The sequence below is a fragment of the Pelophylax lessonae genome, assembly GCF_965119305.1.
Source record: "Pelophylax lessonae genome assembly, chromosome: 1".
Taxonomy (NCBI): Eukaryota; Metazoa; Chordata; class Amphibia; order Anura; family Ranidae; genus Pelophylax; species Pelophylax lessonae.
In genome coordinates, this window is record NC_138768.1 from 870,265,855 (window position 1) to 870,287,046 (window position 21,192).

Below are 21,192 nucleotides of genomic sequence, written 5' to 3' on the forward strand. Positions count from 1 at the left end.
AACGTCAAACACAGGGGTGGAAACATTATGCTTTGGGGGTGTTTTTCCGCTAAGGGGACAGGACAACTTCATCACATCAAAGGGACAATGGACGGGGCCATCTACCGTCAAATCTTGGGTGAGAACCTCCTTCCCTCAGCCAGGACATGGAAAATGAATTGTGGATGGGTGTTCCAGCATGACAATGATCTAAAACACACAACCAACGCAACAAAGAAGTGGCTCAAGAAGAAGCACATTAATGTCATGGAGAGGCCTAGCCAGTCTCCAGACCCTAATCCCATAAAAAATATGTGGAGGGAGCTTAAGGTTCGAGTTACCAAACATCAGCCTCGAAACCTAATGACTTGGAGAGGATCTGCAAAGAGAAGTGGGACAAAATCCCTCCTGAGATGTGTGCAAACCTGGTGGCCAACTACAAGAAACGTCTGACCTCTGTGATTGTCAACAAGGGTTTCTCCACCAACTACTAAGTCATGTTTTGCGAAGGGGCCAAATGCTTATTTCACTCATTAAAATCCAAATCAATTTATAACTTTTTTTAAATGCGTTTTTCTGGATATTTTTGTTGTTATTCTGTTTCTCACTGTTAAATTAGACCGATCATTTCTTTATCAGTGCGCAAACGTACAAAAGCAGCAGGGAATCAAATACTTTTTTCCCTCGCTGTAACTTGAATAAAGACATTAAAGGCATTCATATCCAGGAAGTAAATGGATGCCACTTTTTGGTTTTTGGAACAGTGAAAAGGTTGCAGTAAAAACTCGGAAACCTTTCCACCGTTGGAACAATAGAGAGAAGTCCTTGCGCTGAAAGACCTGCAACAGCAGCATGGAGGTCTGCTAATGGGCACAGGGTAGCAAACAAGCAGGGACAGAGGAAGGAACTCGCAGCCCCTGGAATCAACGTGTCCAAAAAGGTCAATAGATGTTCCCCATTTTGGAAAGTAAGGCATGCTAAGAGTGGGAGGGGTTGTACTTGGATGACCTACTGAAGAAGGCCAATAAGTGGGCGACACGCATATAGGAGGGAGGGGCCGAGCCCGTGATGTCACACAGCCACTGAGATCTGAGCGGAGTGGTGAGCCGATGAATGTAAATGTGATTACAAGCGCTTTTGATTTTACGTTTTGTAGGTGTTTTTTATATGGGGGCTTTTAACCACTTCTGCACTGGAAGGTTTTCCCCCCTTAATGACCAGGCAATGAATGAATGCAGGGCTGTATTAGGTTGTGAGTTTTAGATTTGCCTGGAGTTTAACTTTGAAATTATCCTGGTAAACATGTAAAAGTGCACCCAGAGCTTGACTTGCTGGAAGGAAATAGTAAATATGAGATGAGATAGGGGGAAGGATGCAGACCCCAGGGAGATGCTCCAAGGTTTCAGGTATGGGACACCGGCATCTTCAATCCCAGCAATGTATCTCTATTCAGATAGTTTAGATCAGGGGCCTCCAAACTTTCGAAAGAAAGGGCCAGTTTACTGTCCTTCAGACTTTAGGGGGGCCGAACTTTGTTCAGTGGGAGAAAACAATCCCCGATTTTTGGTATTAGGGGGAGAAATAGTTGGTGTCAGTGGGAGGAATTGCACCCCCTTTTTTGTTGTCAGTGGAAGGAATCATGCCCAATCGTAGGTGTCAGTGGTAGGAATTATGCCCCATTATTGGTGTCAGTGATGGGAATTATGCCCCATCGTTGGTGTCAGTGGAAGGAATTATGCCCCATTGTTGGTTTTAGTGGTGGGAATTATGCCCCTTAGTTGGTGTTAGTGGTGGGAATTATGTCCCATTGTTGGTGTTAGTGGTGGGAATTATGCCCCATTGTTGGTTTTAGTGGTGGGAATTATGCCCCTTAGTTGGTGTTAGTGGTGGGAATTATTCCCCATTGTTGGTGTTAGTGGTGGGAATTATGCCCCTTAGTTGGTGTCGGTGGCAGGAACAATGCCCCAAGGTTTCAAGGTGTGCTATCATAGGAATAATGAATTGTACCCCTGATGTTGCAAGTATCCCTATTCATCCCCTGAAGAAGTCACGTGGTATCGTGACGTAATGCGTAGGGTGTATACCGAGGAAAAAAAACAGAAGTGACGTTACAGGACACAGTAACCAGGTCCCGCGGCTTGCGAGTGTGCAGTTTGGAAATGTTTTTAATGTAAGTTACTACGTTTTTTTGGAAAATACATTTTATACTCTACTACACTATGATGGCCCCCTTATTTTACTGAGCTATAAGGACCACATACGAGGCAGAGGAAGGAGTACCCCCTTTTAAGGAGAATCCACAGCCCCCCCTGAGAACCTAGAGCTGTGATACGCTGATACAGGAGTGGAGGAGATATACTTACCCTGGCATTAATACCACAGGCGTATTTTTTACAAAACTGAGGTGAGCGGTTAGTGCACCTAGAAGTGCCATCACTGAAGAGCACCCCTGTTCACGGTTACCTGAGGTGGAGGAGGTGTTTAAAAATAAAGACGATTGAATATAAAGACGGAAGACCATGGACTTGGGACAATCTGACGGCAGCTGGGGGGGCTGGACTGATTACACCCCGTTATGCTTGTTTTAGGCTTTTGCCATGGCTGTACATTGGAAGGTGTGTATGTTTTTTGTTGCTGTGTTCCATAAAACCCTTTTGATATTGATATAAAGAAGGAAATATTGGGAAATGATCACTTATAAATCGGACACTATAGCACTTTTTATTTTATTGAATATTTTGAAATACCATAAATCCATAAAGTCTACACTGGAGAATATTAATTGTTCTGTTGCACTAATATATGCTTTTGCACTTTATAAAGAATTGGATATTTGCACAAATCCACCATTTGGTTTACACATGAAGCACTTTAAATTTATTGGTTATTAATTAATCTGCACAAAATCAATTTACTTTGCACATATAGCAATTTATTTTATGAACTGATTGTCATCATTATCTTTAATTATTGAATTATTTACCGATTTATTTTTATAGTTATGATTGATTAATTGAACATTGCACACTAGCACTTTCCCCTCTTTAATAAGAACAATATTTATTTATTTACTAGACATTAAGCCCGTTAAATTAACGGGCGCTAGAACATATGTGGTCAGAGTCCCCTTTAATAATGTGGTTAGAGTCCCCTTTAATAGTGTGGTCAGAGTCCCCTTTAATAGTGTGGTCAGAGTCCCCTTTAATAGTGTGGTCAGAGTCCCCTTTAATAGTGTGGTTAGAGTCCCCTTTAATAGTGTGGTCAGAGTCCCCTTTAATAGTGTGGTTAGAGTCCCCTTTAATAATGTGGTCAGAGTCCCCTTTAATAGTGTGGTCAGAGTCCCCTTTTAATAGTGTGGTTAACTGTGCGAGGAAGGAGAGCTGGCAATGAGAGATGATCTCATATGTTTACATTTGAGATCATCTCTCATTGGATGTTTCGATCGCGTGGCAAATGGCCGCCGATCTGTGATTGGCTGTGTCCAAGGGACACGGCCGACACAGATTTTCCCCGTTGTGCGCGCGTGGGAGCGCGCGGGGAGCCTGTTACTGGGAGGCCGTTTAAAGACGGCCTCCCGGAAATTAGAGCCCGCGCTGTAGCCGTCTTTCGGCTATAGGGCGGGCGGGAACTGGTTAATATATATGTGCATTATGAAGTACATTGAATACAACATTTAAATGGCTTTTATTGTTCATGACAGATTTCATCACCGTAATGTAAAAAGGCAGTTGTTATGGGCTGGCAGCAGTGACTGCCGGCAACCCACTCAGATGCGGCTCGCGACCCACTGTTTGGGAAGTCCCGTCCTAACAGACTGAAGTAGGGTGGGGCAAAGGCTCTGCGTCCCAACGGCTGTCCATGGGGCACATGCGCAGTAAAGCAATCCCACGGACACAGGGACTGGACGCAGAGACACTTGCATTTTATTATTATAGATTAATAAGAACAGTATTGATTTATGTACTAAAATACCGAATATCAGAATTTGTGGATTTAAAACTAGAAACCTTTATTTATTTGATATACCGATTTGCATTATATTACCCTTCAAGCGCAGTACTGCCCCTATATTGAATGCCTTAAGGGCCACATCCAGCCCCAGGGCCGCAGTTTGGAGACCACTGGTGTTAAGTAACACCGGATGAACATGAGATGTGCTGCTCCCAAGTCCAAACAAGGAAGTTGCTGGACGCCAACTAGGGGCTCATCCTAAGCCGTCACTTAACTCCTGGAACAACTGACCGCACCCGAAGATTTAACACTGGCAACTTTGTTGATGCAAATAAACACAACAGTCCCATTTTCACAATGGATCTGATCATTTCTTTTTCAGGGATCCATGGCAATGTACAGAAGAATATTTCAGCAGTACCAGCTGCACATTACTTCTACTTCCTGTACTCACCAGCAGATGGCAGTCACAGCCAGGCGTTTGGCTTTATCGTACTGAAACTTCCATAGCGGCAGAAGAGTTCCTTCTTGTTCCCTGAATTCATCAGCGACATCCTCAAAGTACTTGAAGTCTGAAGATACAAGAGATGATGTGATTAGAGTAATGTTGCTTTAGCAGCTTCTGCACGGCCCCAAAAAACTACAAATCCCAGCATTCCCCTGCCAGCTAGTGAGCACACGGCACATCCTTACACCCCTGATACAGCGTATACTGAGGTCAGGTTTATTTCCCAACTCTTCCATATAAAAATTATATTTTCACCCTTCGTGGCACTTTTTTGGGCCTTGTACACACGGCCTTCAGACTGTATATAAGCAGTGTGTGCATGAAGCTTTCACAAGGCATTTGCAGAGTCCTCAGTAAGGCTACGCTTCCACTAATGCGCCTACAAAGTCGCGCAATTTCAAGCGCGACTCTGTAGTGCGACTTGTTTGTGGCTACTTCTGGGGACTTCAGTGCGACTTCCTTCTATGAGGGACAAGTCGCACTGAAGTCATCCAAAAGTGGTGCAAAAACCTTTTCTGAAGTCGCTGCCTCTTGAGTTGCAGCAGTTAGAATGGTCCTAATTGAAATTAATGGGTTTTGACTTGTCATGCGACTTGACATGTGACAAGACGCACGACAAGTCACACTAGTGGAAACGGGGCCTTAAAGTGTAACTCCGCTTTTGTTGAGAAAAAACATTCCCCTCTGGGTGATCTCTGTACATTGCAGGGATTGTAACAAACTTTGTTGCAGATTTCTACCTTTTGTTATTCTGAAGAAATCATTGTTTGTTCCTCTGTGCTAAGTGGGTCTAATGGGAGTGGTTTCATAATTATCTATCAGCTGTGGCAGCTGCAGGGCTCTAATGAGGAAAGCTGCTGGGTCTGCATCCCTTTAGACGTGTTCCTATTGGGAAGATCTCACTAAAAATGATATTTTTGTTGCAGGGGATGCCAAAAATCTGACTTGTATCTTAGTGCAGACTTCTGGGAAAATTGGTGAGCCAATCACACAAGCAGGAAATGATGTTTCTGGGGGTGTGGTCAGTATACATTCTGTGTACAGAACAGCTCCAGGCGGCCATATTGTATTGCATATTCAGAAAATTACAACAGCTGCAGATTGAAAAGGAAAGGTCATTGTTAATAACATTCAATTACAATATGATTTGTGTCACACTTGTATACGCTAGATTGTTTTTTCTGTATTTGCTGAATTTTTTCCCTCATGAAAGTGGAGTTACCCTTTAAGCTTCTAGCAGTTTTCTTGGGCCTTGTTTACACTTGGGGGATGGTAAAAACATGTTGATGAGTTTCATTTTTACCTCCTCCCAATCGCTCAGTCTTAAAGGAAAACTCCACTTTCGAAGGGGAAAAAAATTAGCAAATAAAGAAAAAACAATATAGCGTGTACAATTGTGACACAAATCATATTGTAATTGACCTTTCCTTTTCAATCTGCAGCTGTTGTAATTTTCTGAAAATGAAATATGGCCGCCTGGAGCTGTTCTGTACACAGAATGTATACTGACCACACCCCCAGAAACATCATTGTGACGGTACTCACCGTCACTGGGAGTTAAAGACAGATACTTAATGGACACTAGGAATATGGTTTGGATTGCTTCAAGTGAGGACTATTCCTGATTGATTCTGAACATGTTGATTGAAAGAGCTAATCACATTGGCTTCTGTTCCATGTCCTTCAATGTCAGAGACAGGCTCTCCCTATTGTTTGTGTATTGAGGTAATGTGTAGTGTATTTCAGAAGCTCGAGGACGGCTGTCTGCTAGTTAATTGGCTCAGGTTGATTGAATCATTGTCATCTGTTAGTTGCTGAGTGGAAATAGTATACTGTTTGTGTTGGTTGTTCTTTAGATATGTTAATTATATTTCTGTATAAAATTTCATCTGCATATGATAATGTAATCAGGCAACCCCTGACCTGTGTGTGGTAATCTGATCAGGAGGGGGATGTGCTCATGTGTGTATAAATTGAGTGCAAAACTGTTCAATAAGAGAGAAGGTTCCAAAACTTATACAAGCTAAGTTGTTGGCTAGCTTTGTATGGGGGCAGCTGGAAAATCTAATATCTATGTCCACGACTGGGAGGAAGCCGTATACTGAGGGAAGTCCACAAGTAGAGTGTGGGTCGCGGTTCTGTTATAATCATTTGCTGCTTGTGTGATTTGCTCCCCAATTTTCTGCCTAAAGCCTCGTACGCACGGAACGAATTTCCGCCGACCGATCGTCCATCTTTTGTCCAGAGTTGTGTTTTGTTGGTTGGAATGTGCCTAGACTGCACACAAATTTTTCCGCACGACAGAATTCTACTTCAGAAGTGATGTCATGTGTTGGATTGCTTTCTTTGTGTTCTTTCTTCTCTGAGCATGCCCAGACTTGCTCATAAGATTTTTCCCTGTCGAAATCTGTACTGACTGCACGAAAATCGGACGTGTTTTGACGGAGGACAAAAATTTTATAGCCTGCACACCAGATTTTTTTCGGCCGAAAAGTTGGAGTCGGTTGTCGGAAGCACCATACTAAAAAGCCGAAAATCGGCAGATCGGTCGTCGGACGAACATTTCGACGCGTGTGTACGAGGCTTAAGATACAAGTCAGATTTCATGCATCCTCTGCAACAAAAATGTCATTTTGGTGAGATACTCCCAATAGGAACACGTCTAAAGGGATGCAGGCCCAGCAGATTTTCTCATTCAAGCTCTGCAGCTGCCACAGCGGCTAGATAATTATGAAACCACTCCCATTAGACCCACTCCGCACAGAGGAACAAACAATGATTTCTGTACGTATGTGAACAATACCTTGTGTGATGTCATCAAATGTGTTCTGGTTCACCATCCTCTCCATGATCTTACTAGACTTCACCACTTTGCTGATGTCATCGCTCTGCACCAAAAACAAAAGAAGTCACGATAAGTGATTATAATGTAACGGAATCCTCCTACGTATTCCAAGCACAAAACTGTAAAGAGGATGAGGCAGAATATCGCTCAGCACAAGGATAGTGGTAACCCTTCATAATGAGCACAGCAGGTGTACAGACCCAGGAACTCAGCACAAATATGGTGGGAACCCTTCATAATGGGCACAGGGATGGTGGGAACCCTTCATAATGGGCACAGGGATGGTGGGAACCCCTCATAATGGGCACAGGGATGGTGGGAACCCCTCATAATGGGCACAGCAGGTGTACAGACCCGGGGACACAGCACAGGGATGGTGGGAACCCCTCATAATGGGCACAGGTATGGTGGGAACCCCTCATAATGGGCACAGGTATGGTGGGAACCCCTCATAATGGGCACAGCAGGTGTACAGACCCTGTAACTCAGCACAGGAATGGTGGGAACCCCTCATAATAACGAAACAATTGTACAGACCCAGGAATTCAGCACAGGGATGGTGGGTGCCCCTCATAATGGGCACAGCATGGTACTTACCTGAGATTCGGCAGTGGGTAGTTTCCTCCTGGAATGGGGTTCATCCTCTTTCTTGCTCGCCGGTGCTTTCTGCTTCTCTTTCATCTTCTCTTGTTTCTGTAACTCTTCTACATACGCGTCATAAATTTCCCACTGAAATAGAGCAGAGGATGTCACACAATCTCCAATGCCGCCCCTTCATCCAACTCATCCACGACAGACAGTATAAAGGCCTATGATCCTTGCTGTACCATTTTTCTATTATTGTATTACATACACCAATAATGGCTGTCTGCATTTTACTGCAATCCCCTCCTGGTGAACAACTGCCAGGATAAAATCTCACACACGCATTGCATTGCTTTCAGCCAGGTCAGATGTGACCAATAGAAAAGAAAGGGGACCTTTACCCGTGCCACATTTTAATATTCTGAGATATATATAAATATATAAAGCGGTTTGCAGGACAGGTCTGCTTGTGGTGGATTTTAATAGCACTTACATGGGACAGATTTTTAAATAAAAAAATCAAATTTTATTATACATCATTTAAAAAAAGGGGGGGGGGATACCAGGTTCTCAAAAAATAAAAAAGATAGACAAACCGTCATTTAAAAAATGTGATAACAGTATCCTTTTGGGGACTCTAGTACAGACACCCATGCTAGATCAAACCAATGATCGAGGTGTGTGTGTTCTTTGCTGGTCAACGCGTTTCACAAACTGCGTTTTTCTGGACCAACAGCATGTATATCACATTTTCTAATATGGGTTGCGGTAAGGGCGCACTTACTTCACATACGTCTGGGGGCAGACACAGGGGACCAGCATCTCATTAACCACTTGCCGACTGCCTAACGCCGATCTACGTCGGCAGTCAGCCCCTCACAGGCAAAGTGACGTAGGGCTACGTCACTAGCTTGTGAGGGTCTAGGGAGCGAGCGCGCGCCCCCGGAGGCGCGCTCCCGCTCCCGCGTGGTCACGGACCCCCCGCGCGTGTGACCGGCGGACCCGATGTCCGCCGGTCACTCGGCGATCGGCGGGGGAGAGGGAGAAAGTCAGGCAGCTTGTGTAAACAAGCTGCCTGTCATTCTCCTCGCTGTAAAGACACTGATCAAACGGATCTAGTATGTAGATCCGTTGATCAGTGTCCTTACAGCTCAAGCCACAGCCAATCACAGTAGAAAGCACGCCCCTAGGGATACACACAGCCCCTCCCTTCCAAATAAAGTTAACCCCTTCACAACCAGTGTATTTTTACAGTAACAGTGCATATGTATAGCACTGATTACTGTAGAAATGTCACTGGTAACCCCAAAAGTGTCACAAATGTCAGTCAAGGGTCCGATCTGTCCGCCCCAATGTCGCAGTACCGCAAAAAAAAATCGCAGATCGCCGCCATTACGCGTTAAAAAAAAAAACAACAAAAATGACAAAAATCTTTCCCTTTGTTAGTAAACGCGATAACTTTTGCGCAAACCAATCAAAATACGCTTTTTGCGATTTTTTTTACCAAACATAGGTAGCATAAAACAAATTGGCCGAAAATTTTAAAAAATTTTGATTTTTACTTTTTTTTTGGGGGGAATTTCATATAAAAAAATGGGAAAATATTGTTATTTTTGCAAAATTGACGCTCTTTTTTTGTTTATAGCGCGTGATCAAAAAATCGCACAGGTGATCAAATACCACCAAAAGAAAGCTCTGTTTGTGGGAAAAAAAGGACGTCAAATTTGTTTAGGTACAGCGTCGCACGACCGCGCAATTGTCCGTTAAAGTCACGCAGTGCCGAATCGCAAAACACCCCCTGGTCAGGAAGGGGGTAAAATCTTCCGGGGCTTAAGTGGTTAAATCAAAGCCATTATGTCAGTATACTTAGACCCAAAATTCCTATTCTATATGAAATACGATTCTGACATGTACGGAAAAAAGGAAAGTAATCACCATGAGTGTCCTGGCAGCAAGAATGACCTCTTATAGTTGTTGATCATATTGTACCTTGATAATTCACTGAAGAAAAAAGAGCTGCTTAATGCATCAGCCAGAGCAGAAAACAGCGGCTCATAAACAAATGAGTTCCATATCTTAAAGCGGAGTTCCACCCAAAAGTGGAACTTCCACCCGATTGCTTCCCCCCGGTGCCACATTTGGCACCTTTCAGGGGGCAGGGGGGAACAGGTACCCTTCCCCACTTCTGGAAGACGGCGCTGTGGCGCTGTCCCTCGGAGGTTTGGCCCCCTCCTCCTTTCCCCGCTGCCGAGCCAATCCGAAAGCGCAGCGCATTTCGCACATGCGCATTAGGGACCCACTCGTGAAGCCGCAAGGCTTCACTGCCAGGTTCCCTCACCGGAAATGGCGGCGGCAGCACCCGACAGCCGATGGAAACGTCGGCTGCAGTGCCGACATCGCTGGACTCCAGGACAGGTAAGTGTCCTAATATTAAAAGTCAGCAGCTACAGTATGTGTACAGTGTATATGTACGGTGTGTGTACAGTGTATATGTACGGTGTGTGTACAGTGTGTACAGTGTGTGTACAGTGTGTGTACAGTGTATATGTACGGTGTGTGTACAGTGTATATGTACGGTGTGTGTACAGTGTATATGTACGGTGTGTGTACAGTGTGTACAGTGTGTGTACAGTGTGTGTACAGTGTATATGTACGGTGTGTGTACAGTGTATATGTACGGTGTGTGTACAGTGTATATGTACGGTGTGTGTACAGTGTGTACAGTGTGTGTACAGTGTGTGTACAGTGTATATGTACGGTGTGTGTACAGTGTATATGTACGGTGTGTGTACAGTGTATATGTACGGTGTGTGTACAGTGTGTGTACAGTGTGTGTACAGTGTGTGTACAGTGTGTGTATGTGTACTGCTGACTTTTTTTGGAGGGGGAGAGGGGAGGCTGGAACACCGCTTTAAGGTTTAGGGCAGTGATGGTGAACCTTGGCAATCCCAGATGTTTTGGAACTATATTTCCCATGATGCTCCACTACACTGCAGAGTGCATGAGCATCATGGGAAATGTAGTTCCAAAACATCTATGGTGCCAAGGTTCACCATCACTGGTCTAGGGTAATGCATTTGTGTTCCCTCAATCCGTCCACCCAGGGGGATATTTGTCCATCTGCCTCAACCAAGCTCTTTTTTCTTCAGTGATTTATCAAGGTACAATAAGATCAACAACTATATTGAAGTCATTCTTGCTGCCAGCACACCCATGGTGATTATTTTCCTTTTTTCTATACATGTCAGAATCATATTTCATATAGAATAGGAATTTTGGGTATATGTATACTGACATAATGGGTAGGATTTAATGAGATGCTGGTCCCCTGTGCCCGCCCCCAGACTAGGGATCGACCGATTAATCGGCAAAGCCGATATATTGAGGGCCGATATGCACTTTCCCTGATATATCGAAATCAGCCACCAAGGTGCCCAATATTACCGATATTTCGGGAAAGTGCTGTACCGGAGTGATGGCTGCAGCTAGAGGCATCACCCCGGTACCAGCGTCCATAGCGGACGGTCAGCTGTCTTGTAATGACAACCGATGTGGCTGAAAAGCCACTCGGCTGTCATTACAAGGAGCGGGAGGGGATGTCCCCCCCTCCCGCCGCCTTCCGCAGCTCACCCGGGTCTCCCGGGCAACCAGCCTGCACGGCCACCGAAGACCCGATCAAATCCGCATCCGGCTCTGATCGGGTCTCTATGCAAAAACCCGGAAGCAATGTAATAACATCACTTCCGGGTATTCGGCGCCAGATTAAAAAAAATGACAGCATTCAAAACAGCCAAACTTGGCGTTTTAAATGCTTTTAAGTGCAGAGGAAGGGTTTAGGGTCTTTTAGACCCCCAGATCTCTCCACAAGAGTACCTGTCAAGTAAAAAAAATAAAAAATAAAATAATGATCTTTTTTTTTTAAATGTACGAAAATATCTGCCCATATCGGCCGATACCGATATGCAATGGCCAAAATATCGGTATCGGTATCGGCAACGAAAAACACCTCCAAACACACCTCCAAGATGACCACTGCTTTGCTAAAGAAGCTGAGTGTAAAGGTGATGGACTGGCCAAGCATGTCTCCAGACCTAAATCCTATTGAGCATCTGTGGGGCATCCTCAAACGGAAGGTGGAGGAGTGCAAGGTCTCTAACATCCACCAGCTCTGTGATGTCATCATTGAGGAGTGGAAGAGGACTCCAGTGACAACCTGTGAAGCTCTGGTGAACTCCATGCACAAGAGGGTTAAGGCAGTGCTGGAAAATAATGGTGGACACACAAAATATTGACACTTTGGGCCCAATTTGGACATTTCCACTTAGGGGTGTACTCACTTTTGTTGCCAGCGGTTTAGACATTAATGGCTGTGTTGAGTTATTTTGAGGGGACAGCAAATTTACACTGTTATACAAGCTGTACACTCACTACTTTACATTGTAGCAAAGTGTCATTTCTTCAGTGTTGTCACATGAAAAGATAGAATAAAATATTTACAAAAATGTGAGGGGTGTACTTACTTTTGTGAGATACTGTATAATGTTTGGGGGTTCTAAGTAATTTTCTAGCCAAAAATACTGATTTAAACTTTTAAACAAGTGGTTAATGGAACAAAGAATAAAAGGTACCTGGTTTGCAGAGGCGGAGAAGGTGGCCCTTGGCGGTGGCTCTGTCTGAGAAGCTCGCTCCTGGAACATGAATACAGAGAGATGTTTGAGATGAACATCCTATCACCATTATCCTATGGATCCCACCGCCATTCCCATCACTCACCCGCAGGGGGTTGTTAATGCTCTGGGACGCTCTCTCGCTGTAATTGAACTGGTTGGTCAGTTTTCTCTCCTTCTTGTTCCTGGATGGTATTTCCTCACCTTCTGTCCATTCTTCACCAGCCTGGGGACACAATCACAGCATATCCCCCTATTAACCCCCCTTAGTTCCACCAAATTTGACCTCACGCTGCTATCTGTTTCTTTTTTCTCGTAGGGAAATTATTATTTTCTTTTTACTATAAGTAACTTTCACCTTTATGCAATGTGTTACATTAACGTAACACCATCCAACGCACAGTAAGAGCTGATGGCCCATCCTGGCCACTCCCACCTCTACGCCCAATCCGGGTGAAATGCGTCAGAGGGGTGTGGCTACAGGCTGGGACTGTGGTGTGAGGTCATCAGTATGTGGCTTCGGATTCTGAAAGCAGCAATAAAAATATGTAGGCAGCACTCATTCTGGGTTCAAGTTGTACCGGGCCCCGGACCAAAGCGGGGGGCCCAAGCCTAGAAGTGACTGTCTATGGGGGTTCTATCTGCTATTACCTTCTCTGCAGACACTAGTACAGCCAATTTTATAGCCTCTGTGTGACTGGTTGGGCTTGTGAGAACTCTGCAAGAAGCATAGGCAACCTGGGCAATAGCATGGGCATAACTAATGATATCTGCTTGAGGTCACCACCAACTGAGTCCCACACAATTGTCACTGATATATTCTTCTGTGCCAAATCAATAGGCACATAAAAAAAAACCATAAAACTAGTTCTAGCTAAAATGAAAACAACCAATTGAGAGCTGTAACCCATAACAGCCATCAGAAATCTTTTTCCTTATAGATGAGCCCAATATATGAAGACCTGAGGCAAGCACTGTGAAAGGTGCACAGTGTGGCTGCCCAGAGTCACAGGAAGGACCGGCCATTTAAGGGAAGGTTTAGCATTGGGTCCAACCCTCATTTAAGGAAAGGATCAGCACCAGGTCCAACCCTCATTCAAGAGAAGGATCAGCACTGGGTCCACCCCCTGTTCAAGGAAAGGATCAGCACTTGGTTCAACCCCCAAACAAGGGAAGGATCAGCACCGGGTCCGCTTGCCATTCAAGGACAGGATCAGCACCGGATTCACCCTTCATTTAAGGGAAGGATCAGCACTGGGTCCACTCCTCATTCAAGGAAAGGATCAGCACCAGGTTCAACCCCAATTCAAGGAAAAAAATCAGCACTTGGTTTAACCCCCATTCAAGGGGAGGATCAGCACCGGGTAAACCCCCCCATTCAAAGGAAGGATCAGCACAGGGTCCAACCCCCATTCAAGGTAAGTAACAGTACTGGGTCCACCCCTATTGAAGGGAATAATCAGCACTGGGTCCACCCCCCATTTAAGAGAAGGATCAGCACTGGGTCCCACCCCCATTCAGGAGAAGGATCAGCACCAGGTCTAACCCCCATTTAAATGAAGGATCAGCACTGGATCCACAGTCCCATTCAAGAGAAGGATCAGCACAGGGTCCACCCCCCATTTAAGGGAAGGATCAGCACTGGGTCCACCCCCCATTTAAGGGAAGGATCAGCACTGGGTCCACCCCCTGTTCAAGGAAAGGATCAGCACTTGGTTCAACCCCCATGCAAATGAAGGATTAGCACGAGTCCGCTTTCCATTCAAGGACAGGATCAGCACCGGGTTCACCCTTCATTAATGGGAAGGATCAGCACTGGGTCCAACTCCCAGTCAAGGGAATGATCAGCACCGGGTAAACCCCCCCATTCAAAGGAAGGATCAGCACTGGGTCCAACCCCCATTCAAGGTAAGTAACAGCACTGGGTCCACCCCTATTGAAGGGAATAATCAGCACTGGGTCCACCCCCCCATTTAAGAAAAGGATCAGCACTGGGTCCCATTCCCATTTAGGAGAAGGATCAGCTCCAGGTCTAACCCCTATTTAAATGAAGGCTCTGCACTGGATCCACCCCCCATTCAAGAGATGAATCAGCACCGGGTCCACCCCCCATTTAAAGGAAGGATCAGCACTGGGTCCTACCCCCATTTAAGGGAAGGATCAAAACCAGGTCCAAATCCCATTCAAGGGAAGGATCAGAACCCGGAAGGCCCCATACCCTGGTACAGAGGCGTAACTAGAACCTTCAGGGCCCCGATGCAAGAAACCATGAAGGGCCCCCCAGACCCCTGGCCGGGGCCCTTCCCTTCAAGCCCGGGGCTTCCCACTAATCCTGGGGCTCTTTAATCTCATTGCATGGCCTTTTATTATGGTCCCGCATCAGGATCCTTTCACAAGTTCTGCAGTGGGCCCCCTTCCTGCAATCTTGGGGCCTCCCCACAGTGGTGAAATGCCAGGGCCCGGTCGCAAGTTTGACCTTTGAGATCCTAGAAGTTCACCCACTGGTTTGCTACCGGGCCCCCTGGAGCATGGGGCCCGGTAGCGATTGCAACCCCTGCAACCCCTGTAGTTACGCCCCTGCCCTGGTACAGCATTTGTCCCCCCAGTGTGGATGTATGTACAGTACCTGAGCGTCAGACTTCCCGTCTGTATCTTTGTCTCCCGGCTCTGTGGAGTCGTTGGTCTGAGTCTCTGCAGAACACATAAAGATAAGGAAGAGAGATCAGAAGGGAGCAGCGCTCTGTGCGCTCACATGCCACGCCGCTGTCACAGACGGCATTTCATCTCTAATAACCATTTATTTAAAGTAACCAACACATGTGGTAGGCATCCATCTCACAAGTGATTGTGATCATCACCGGGGTAGTCTTTGTGCTCTGCAATATCCCTCTGGAAGCTTATACTGTATATAATGGGAATAATGGAAACCAATACCACTGTATGCAAAACTGCGCGCCCACGTGCCTACATCAGGGATGTCTGAACGGGTTTTATATGGGGACAACTTTTTGGTCAGAAACGGTTTGTAGGGGCTTGGTATAAAAACTGAGCTCAGTAATATTAACCAGCGGCTTTGAGAATGATTAACCACTTGAGTACCAGCCTGTAATACCCCTTCATTACCAGGACATTAATCACCGCTGTGATAGTTTTACTGACAATTACCCCGCACTATACCCAAATGAGTTTTATATAATTTTTTTGCCAGAAATACAGCTTTACTTTGGTGGTACCTAAAGCAATTGTAAGGTTTTTTTTAAATAACAAACATGTTATATTTACCTGCTCTGTGCAATGGTTTTGCAAAGAGCAGCTCCGGTCCTCCTCTGCTCCAGTCCCCCACGCCCTTGACTCCTCCTCTTCTCCATGTGCCACCGTAATAGGAAGCTACTTTAAATAGTGGCACACATGCGGGCTCGATCCCGATCCACTGAAACACACAGTGTGGCTCAGCCCCACCCCTCCGGTCCGATTCCTTGTTACTGGGTTTGATTGACAGCTGCAGGAGCCAATGGCTCCCACAGCTCTCACCATCCAGTGATTTCAGTGAGGAGTGAGAGAGAGAGAGAGAGATTAGCGCCACTGCTATTGGAGGGGGGGTTAGACCTGTAAGTGCTACTGAATCAAGTATTTTACTGTGCTAGCATGGGCTGTGCTGTGTGGTGGAGCTGTTTAAATCTCAGGAATGGACAGACAGAAATAAAAATTCTATCTCAGATGACACAGCTCTCATATGTATTTCATCTGTGTATTTAACCACTTGCCTACTGGGCAATTTTACCCCCTTCCTGCCCAGGCCGATTTTCATCTTTCAGCGCTATCACACTATCATGCAACACTGGACCCAAATTACATTTTTATTATTTTTTCCACACAAATAGAGCTTTCTTTTGGTGGTATTTAATCGCTGCTAGTTTTTTTTTTTTTTTTTTTTTTCTAATTACATTTAAAAAAAAAAGTTTTTCATAGTTTGTTATAAATTTTGCAAACAGGTAATTTTTCTCCTTTACTGATGTGCGCTGATGAGGCTGCACTGATGGGCACTGATGACGTGGCTCTGATGAGGCTGCACTGATAGGCGGCAGTAGTGGGCACTAATAGGCGGCACTAATGGGCACTGATAGGTGGCACTAATGGGCACTGATGACGCTGCACTGATATGTGGCATTAATGGGCACTGATAGGTTGCACTGATATGTGGCATTAATGGGCACTGACAGGCAGCACTGATATGTGGCATTAATGGGCACTGATAGGCAGCACTGATATGTGGCATTAATGGGCACTGATAGGTGGCACTAGTGGGCACTGATGGCCACTGATAGGCGGCACTAGTGGGCACTGATGAGGCTGCACTAATGGGCACTGATGAGGCTGCACTGATATGTGGCATTAATGGACACTGATAGGCAGCACTGATATGTGGCATTAATGGGCACTGATAGGCAGCACTGATATGTGGCATTAATGGGAACTGATATGTGGCACTAGTGGGCACTGATGGCCACTGATAGGAGGCACTAGTGGGCACTGATGGCCAATGATAGGCAGTACTAGTGGGCATTGTTGGAGAGAAAACGATGACCTGACATCGATGGACCGCAAGCCTCTCGGGTGAACCGCACGAGCGAGATGGCGTGGAGGGGCGGTAACGCGTTTCCGAGCATGCGTAGAACTGTTCGTTCTTCAGACCATTCCCCCATTTAAGGGAAGGATCAGCACTAGTGGGAACTGTTGGGACTGCACTGATAATCAGGTTAGTGATTACCCTGTACATGTCCCTTTCACACAAGCCAGTTACTTGCTGTCCCCAACTCACACTGTGGGCATGAGGAGGGAAATGCTGATAACCGGCTTGTGTTTACATCGTGATCAGCTGTTATTGGACACAGCTGATCACACGGTAAAGAGCAGCTGTAATTGGCTCTTTACCCCGATCTGTGATCAGCTGTGTCCTAATGACATGGTGATCACAGAGTGCTCCACCCGCATGCTGCATCGGAGGTGCGGTAAGTGCGATTACGGGAGGACGTCATATGACGCCCTGCCGGCAATGTACCACCGAGCTGTAGCTGTCATTCTGCTATAGCGAAGTTGGGAACTGGTTAAATGTTTGCCTGGAGTTCAGCTTTAACTGACTAAGAAAGAGCTTTACCTTGGCTTACAGGCAAAAATAGCATTCACATCACAAAATACAGCACATTTTATTCCTGTTAAACCTTCCTATGGCCCACCAGAGCTGCCAAGCGTGGATTCTAAAAGTAGCCCAACACTACTTTATAACTGGCCAAACTAGCTCCGGAAAGTCACCTCTTACCTTCAATGACTCCCAACTTCGCCCTCTGTCGCCGCGCTTCATCCGAGTCTTTGTGTAACATATTTCCATCCAGGGAGAAGTGTACAGCCAGCTGGTCCACGATGCTAATGGGTTTGTAGGCCCGTTCCTGTAGACAACATCGCCTGTTATAATGGCTCAGAGAACACACATGGGGGGACACAGAATCCAACATAATGTATTACTCCATTCCCCCCATAGATCCACTATGACAGTGCTGGTCACATTTATTTTATATAGGAGGCCTTAAGTGCTGCCCCTGACATCACCAAAGGACCACACATAATATTGAGTGAATGTGATGCAAAAGAAAAGTAAAGACATTTTACAGGAGATGGGCAGAGACTGCAGACATACTACATGAGATGGTCAGAGACTGCAGACATACTACATGAGATGATCAGAGACTGCAGACATACTACAGGAGATGGTCAGAGACTGCAGACATACTACAGGAGATGGTCAGAGACTGCAGACATACTACAGGAGATGGTCAGAGACTGCAGACATACTACAGGAGATGGTCAGAGACTGCAGACATACTACAGGAGATGGTCAGAGACTGCAGACATACTACATGAGATGATCAGAGACTGCAGACATACTACAGGAGATGGTCAGAGACTGCAGACATACTACAGGAGATGGTCAGAGACTGCAGACATACTATAGGAGATGGACAGAGACTGCAGACATACTACATGAGATGATCAGAGACTGCAGACATACTACAGGAGATGGTCAGAGACTGCAGACATACTACAGGAGATGGTCAGAGACTGCAGACATACTACAGGAGATGGTCAGAGACTGCAGACATACTACAGGAGATGGTGAGAGACTGCAGACATACTACAGGAGATGGTCAGAGACTGCAGACATACTACAGGAGATGGTCAGAGACTGCAGACATACTACAGGAGATGGTCAGAGACTGCAGACATACTACATGAGATGGTCAGAGACTGCAGACATACTACAGGAGATGGTCAGAGACTGCAGACATACTACAGGAGATGGTCAGAGACTGCAGACATACTACAGGAGATGATCAGAGACGGCAGACATACTACAGGAGATGGTCAGAGATTGCTGACATACTTCAGGAGATGATCAGAGACTGCAGACCTACTACAGGAGATGGTCAGAGACTGCAGACATACTACAGGAGATGGTCAGAGACTGCAGACATACTACAGAAGATGGTCAGAGACTGCAGACATACTACAGAAGATGGTCAGAGACTGCAGACATACTACAGAAGATGGTCAGAGACTGCAGACATTCTACAGGAGATGGTTAGAGACTGCAGACATTATACAGGAGATGGTCAGAGACTGCAGACATACTACAGAAGATGGTCAGAGACTGCAGACATACTACAGAAAATGGTCAGAGACTGCAGGCATTCTACAGGAAATGGTCAGAGACTGCAGACATACTACAGGAAATGGTCAGAGACTGCAGACATTCTACAGGAAATGGTCAGAGACTCTAGATGTACTACAGCATATGATCAAAGACTGCGGACCTACTACAGGAGATGGTCAGAGACTGCAGATGTACTAAAAGGAGATGATCAGAGACTGCAGACCTGCTACAGGAGATGTTCAGAGACAGCAGACATACTACAGGAGATGGTCAGAGATTGCTGACATACTTCAGGAGATGATCAGAGACTGCAGACCTACTACAGGAGATGGTCAGAGACTGCAGACCTACTACAGGAGATGGTCAGAGACTGCAGACATACTACAGAAGATGGTCAGAGACTGCAGACATACTACAGAAGATGGTCAGAGACTGCAGACATACTACAGAAGATGGTCAGAGACTGCAGACATTCTACAGGAGATGGTTAGAGACTGCAGACATTATACAGGAGATGGTCAGAGACTGCAGACATACTACAGAAGATGGTCAGAGACTGCAGACATACTACAGAAAATGGTCAGAGACTGCAGGCATTCTACAGGAAATGGTCAGAGACTGCAGACATACTACAGGAAATGGTCAGAGACTGCAGACATACTACAGGAAATGGTCAGAGACTGCAGACATTCTACAGGAGATGGTCAGAGACTGCAGACATACTGCAAGAGATGGTCAGAGACTGCAGACATAATACAGGAAATGATCAGAGACTGCAGACATTCTACAGGAAATGGTCAGAGACTCTAGATGTACTACAGCATATGATCAAAGACTGCGGACCTACTACAGGAGATGGTCAGAGACTGCAGACCTGCTACAGGAGATGTTCAGAGACAGCAGACATACTACAGGAGATGTTCAGAGACTGAAAACATACTACAGGAGATGGTCAGAGACTGCAGACATACTACAGGAGATGGTCAGAGACTGCAGACATACTACAGGAGATGGTCAGAGACTGCAGACGTGCTACAGGAGATGGTCAGAGACTGCAGACGTGCTAGATGAAATGGTCAGGTATTGAAAGTATGCTACAGGAGATGGTCTGGGATTGTGAAACATGCTATAGCAGTTGTTAGTGATAGGCAACATGGAATCTTGACTTCACTAATGTCTGTTCCAGAAGCAAGAAAGACCTCTTCTGTCTATGTGGAAGCAGTGGCTTCTCTGCAAAGGTCCCCTTGTTGAGTCAGACCTTTAGCTCTTCAATCAGCAAAGCCCATGCCCCATGCTGAATGGAGAGTTCCAATTCTGACTCAGTAGGAGGGTATCGGACCTCCACACAGAGAGTCCCTCTGGCAGGTATGACTTTGTGCAGCTTTTGTTTTGATGCACTTGGAATACATTTCACTGGTTTAATCTGAATGTTCAGTAGAGCTTTAAGTCGGGTTCTACCTGGTAAACACCCAAGCCCAGTGTGTTATAGAATGGCGTCAGACTAATAGCATTAACATACATAATGACCAAGTGTATCTGAGGTAGGTGCTCCTGGGTACTCACCTTAAAACTGTACCTCACAATGTTCTGGGGGGCATGAGGGTTGTTTGCAGTCAGGATACGAGTGAATTCCTCCTTAAGTTCCTATAAACCAAATGGAATAAATTAGTAATGATAACAATGCTGAGACAGCGGCTCCCCTATAGGAAGAATATGGGTTGGTTGAGGTTGGTGAAAGTTCGGACCACAATGTAGAACCACCCAAAACTACCAGAAATTGTGATCACTCACCACTTACCTACTGTCTAATAAGTCTTTAATGTCCCAACATACAGTATGAAGGCAATGGAACATCTCCACACTGGATCCAGTCTTATCATGGATAAACACAATATGCTAATGAAGGGCTTACCCCTTAACCCTCCTGGCGGTCTGGTTATGTCAAGATTTC

The 21,192-nt window shown here is 45.6% G+C and overlaps 1 protein-coding gene across 1 annotated transcript in view; it reads right to left on the reverse strand.

The window, feature by feature from the left end:
* Positions 1-21,192, reverse strand: part of DNAI1 (dynein axonemal intermediate chain 1) — a 259,805-nt gene that overhangs the window by 202,680 nt on the left and 35,933 nt on the right. Inside the window, exons 5-12 of the mRNA XM_082243034.1 lie at positions 20,805-20,885; positions 17,853-17,979; positions 15,162-15,226; positions 12,642-12,761; positions 12,497-12,556; positions 7,881-8,012; positions 7,242-7,326; positions 4,385-4,502 (exon numbers count right to left, since the gene is read on the reverse strand). Of these exons, the coding sequence (XP_082099160.1) occupies positions 4,385-4,502; positions 7,242-7,326; positions 7,881-8,012; positions 12,497-12,556; positions 12,642-12,761; positions 15,162-15,226; positions 17,853-17,979; positions 20,805-20,885 (788 nt within the window). The remainder of the gene's footprint in view (positions 1-4,384; positions 4,503-7,241; positions 7,327-7,880; positions 8,013-12,496; positions 12,557-12,641; positions 12,762-15,161; positions 15,227-17,852; positions 17,980-20,804; positions 20,886-21,192) is intronic.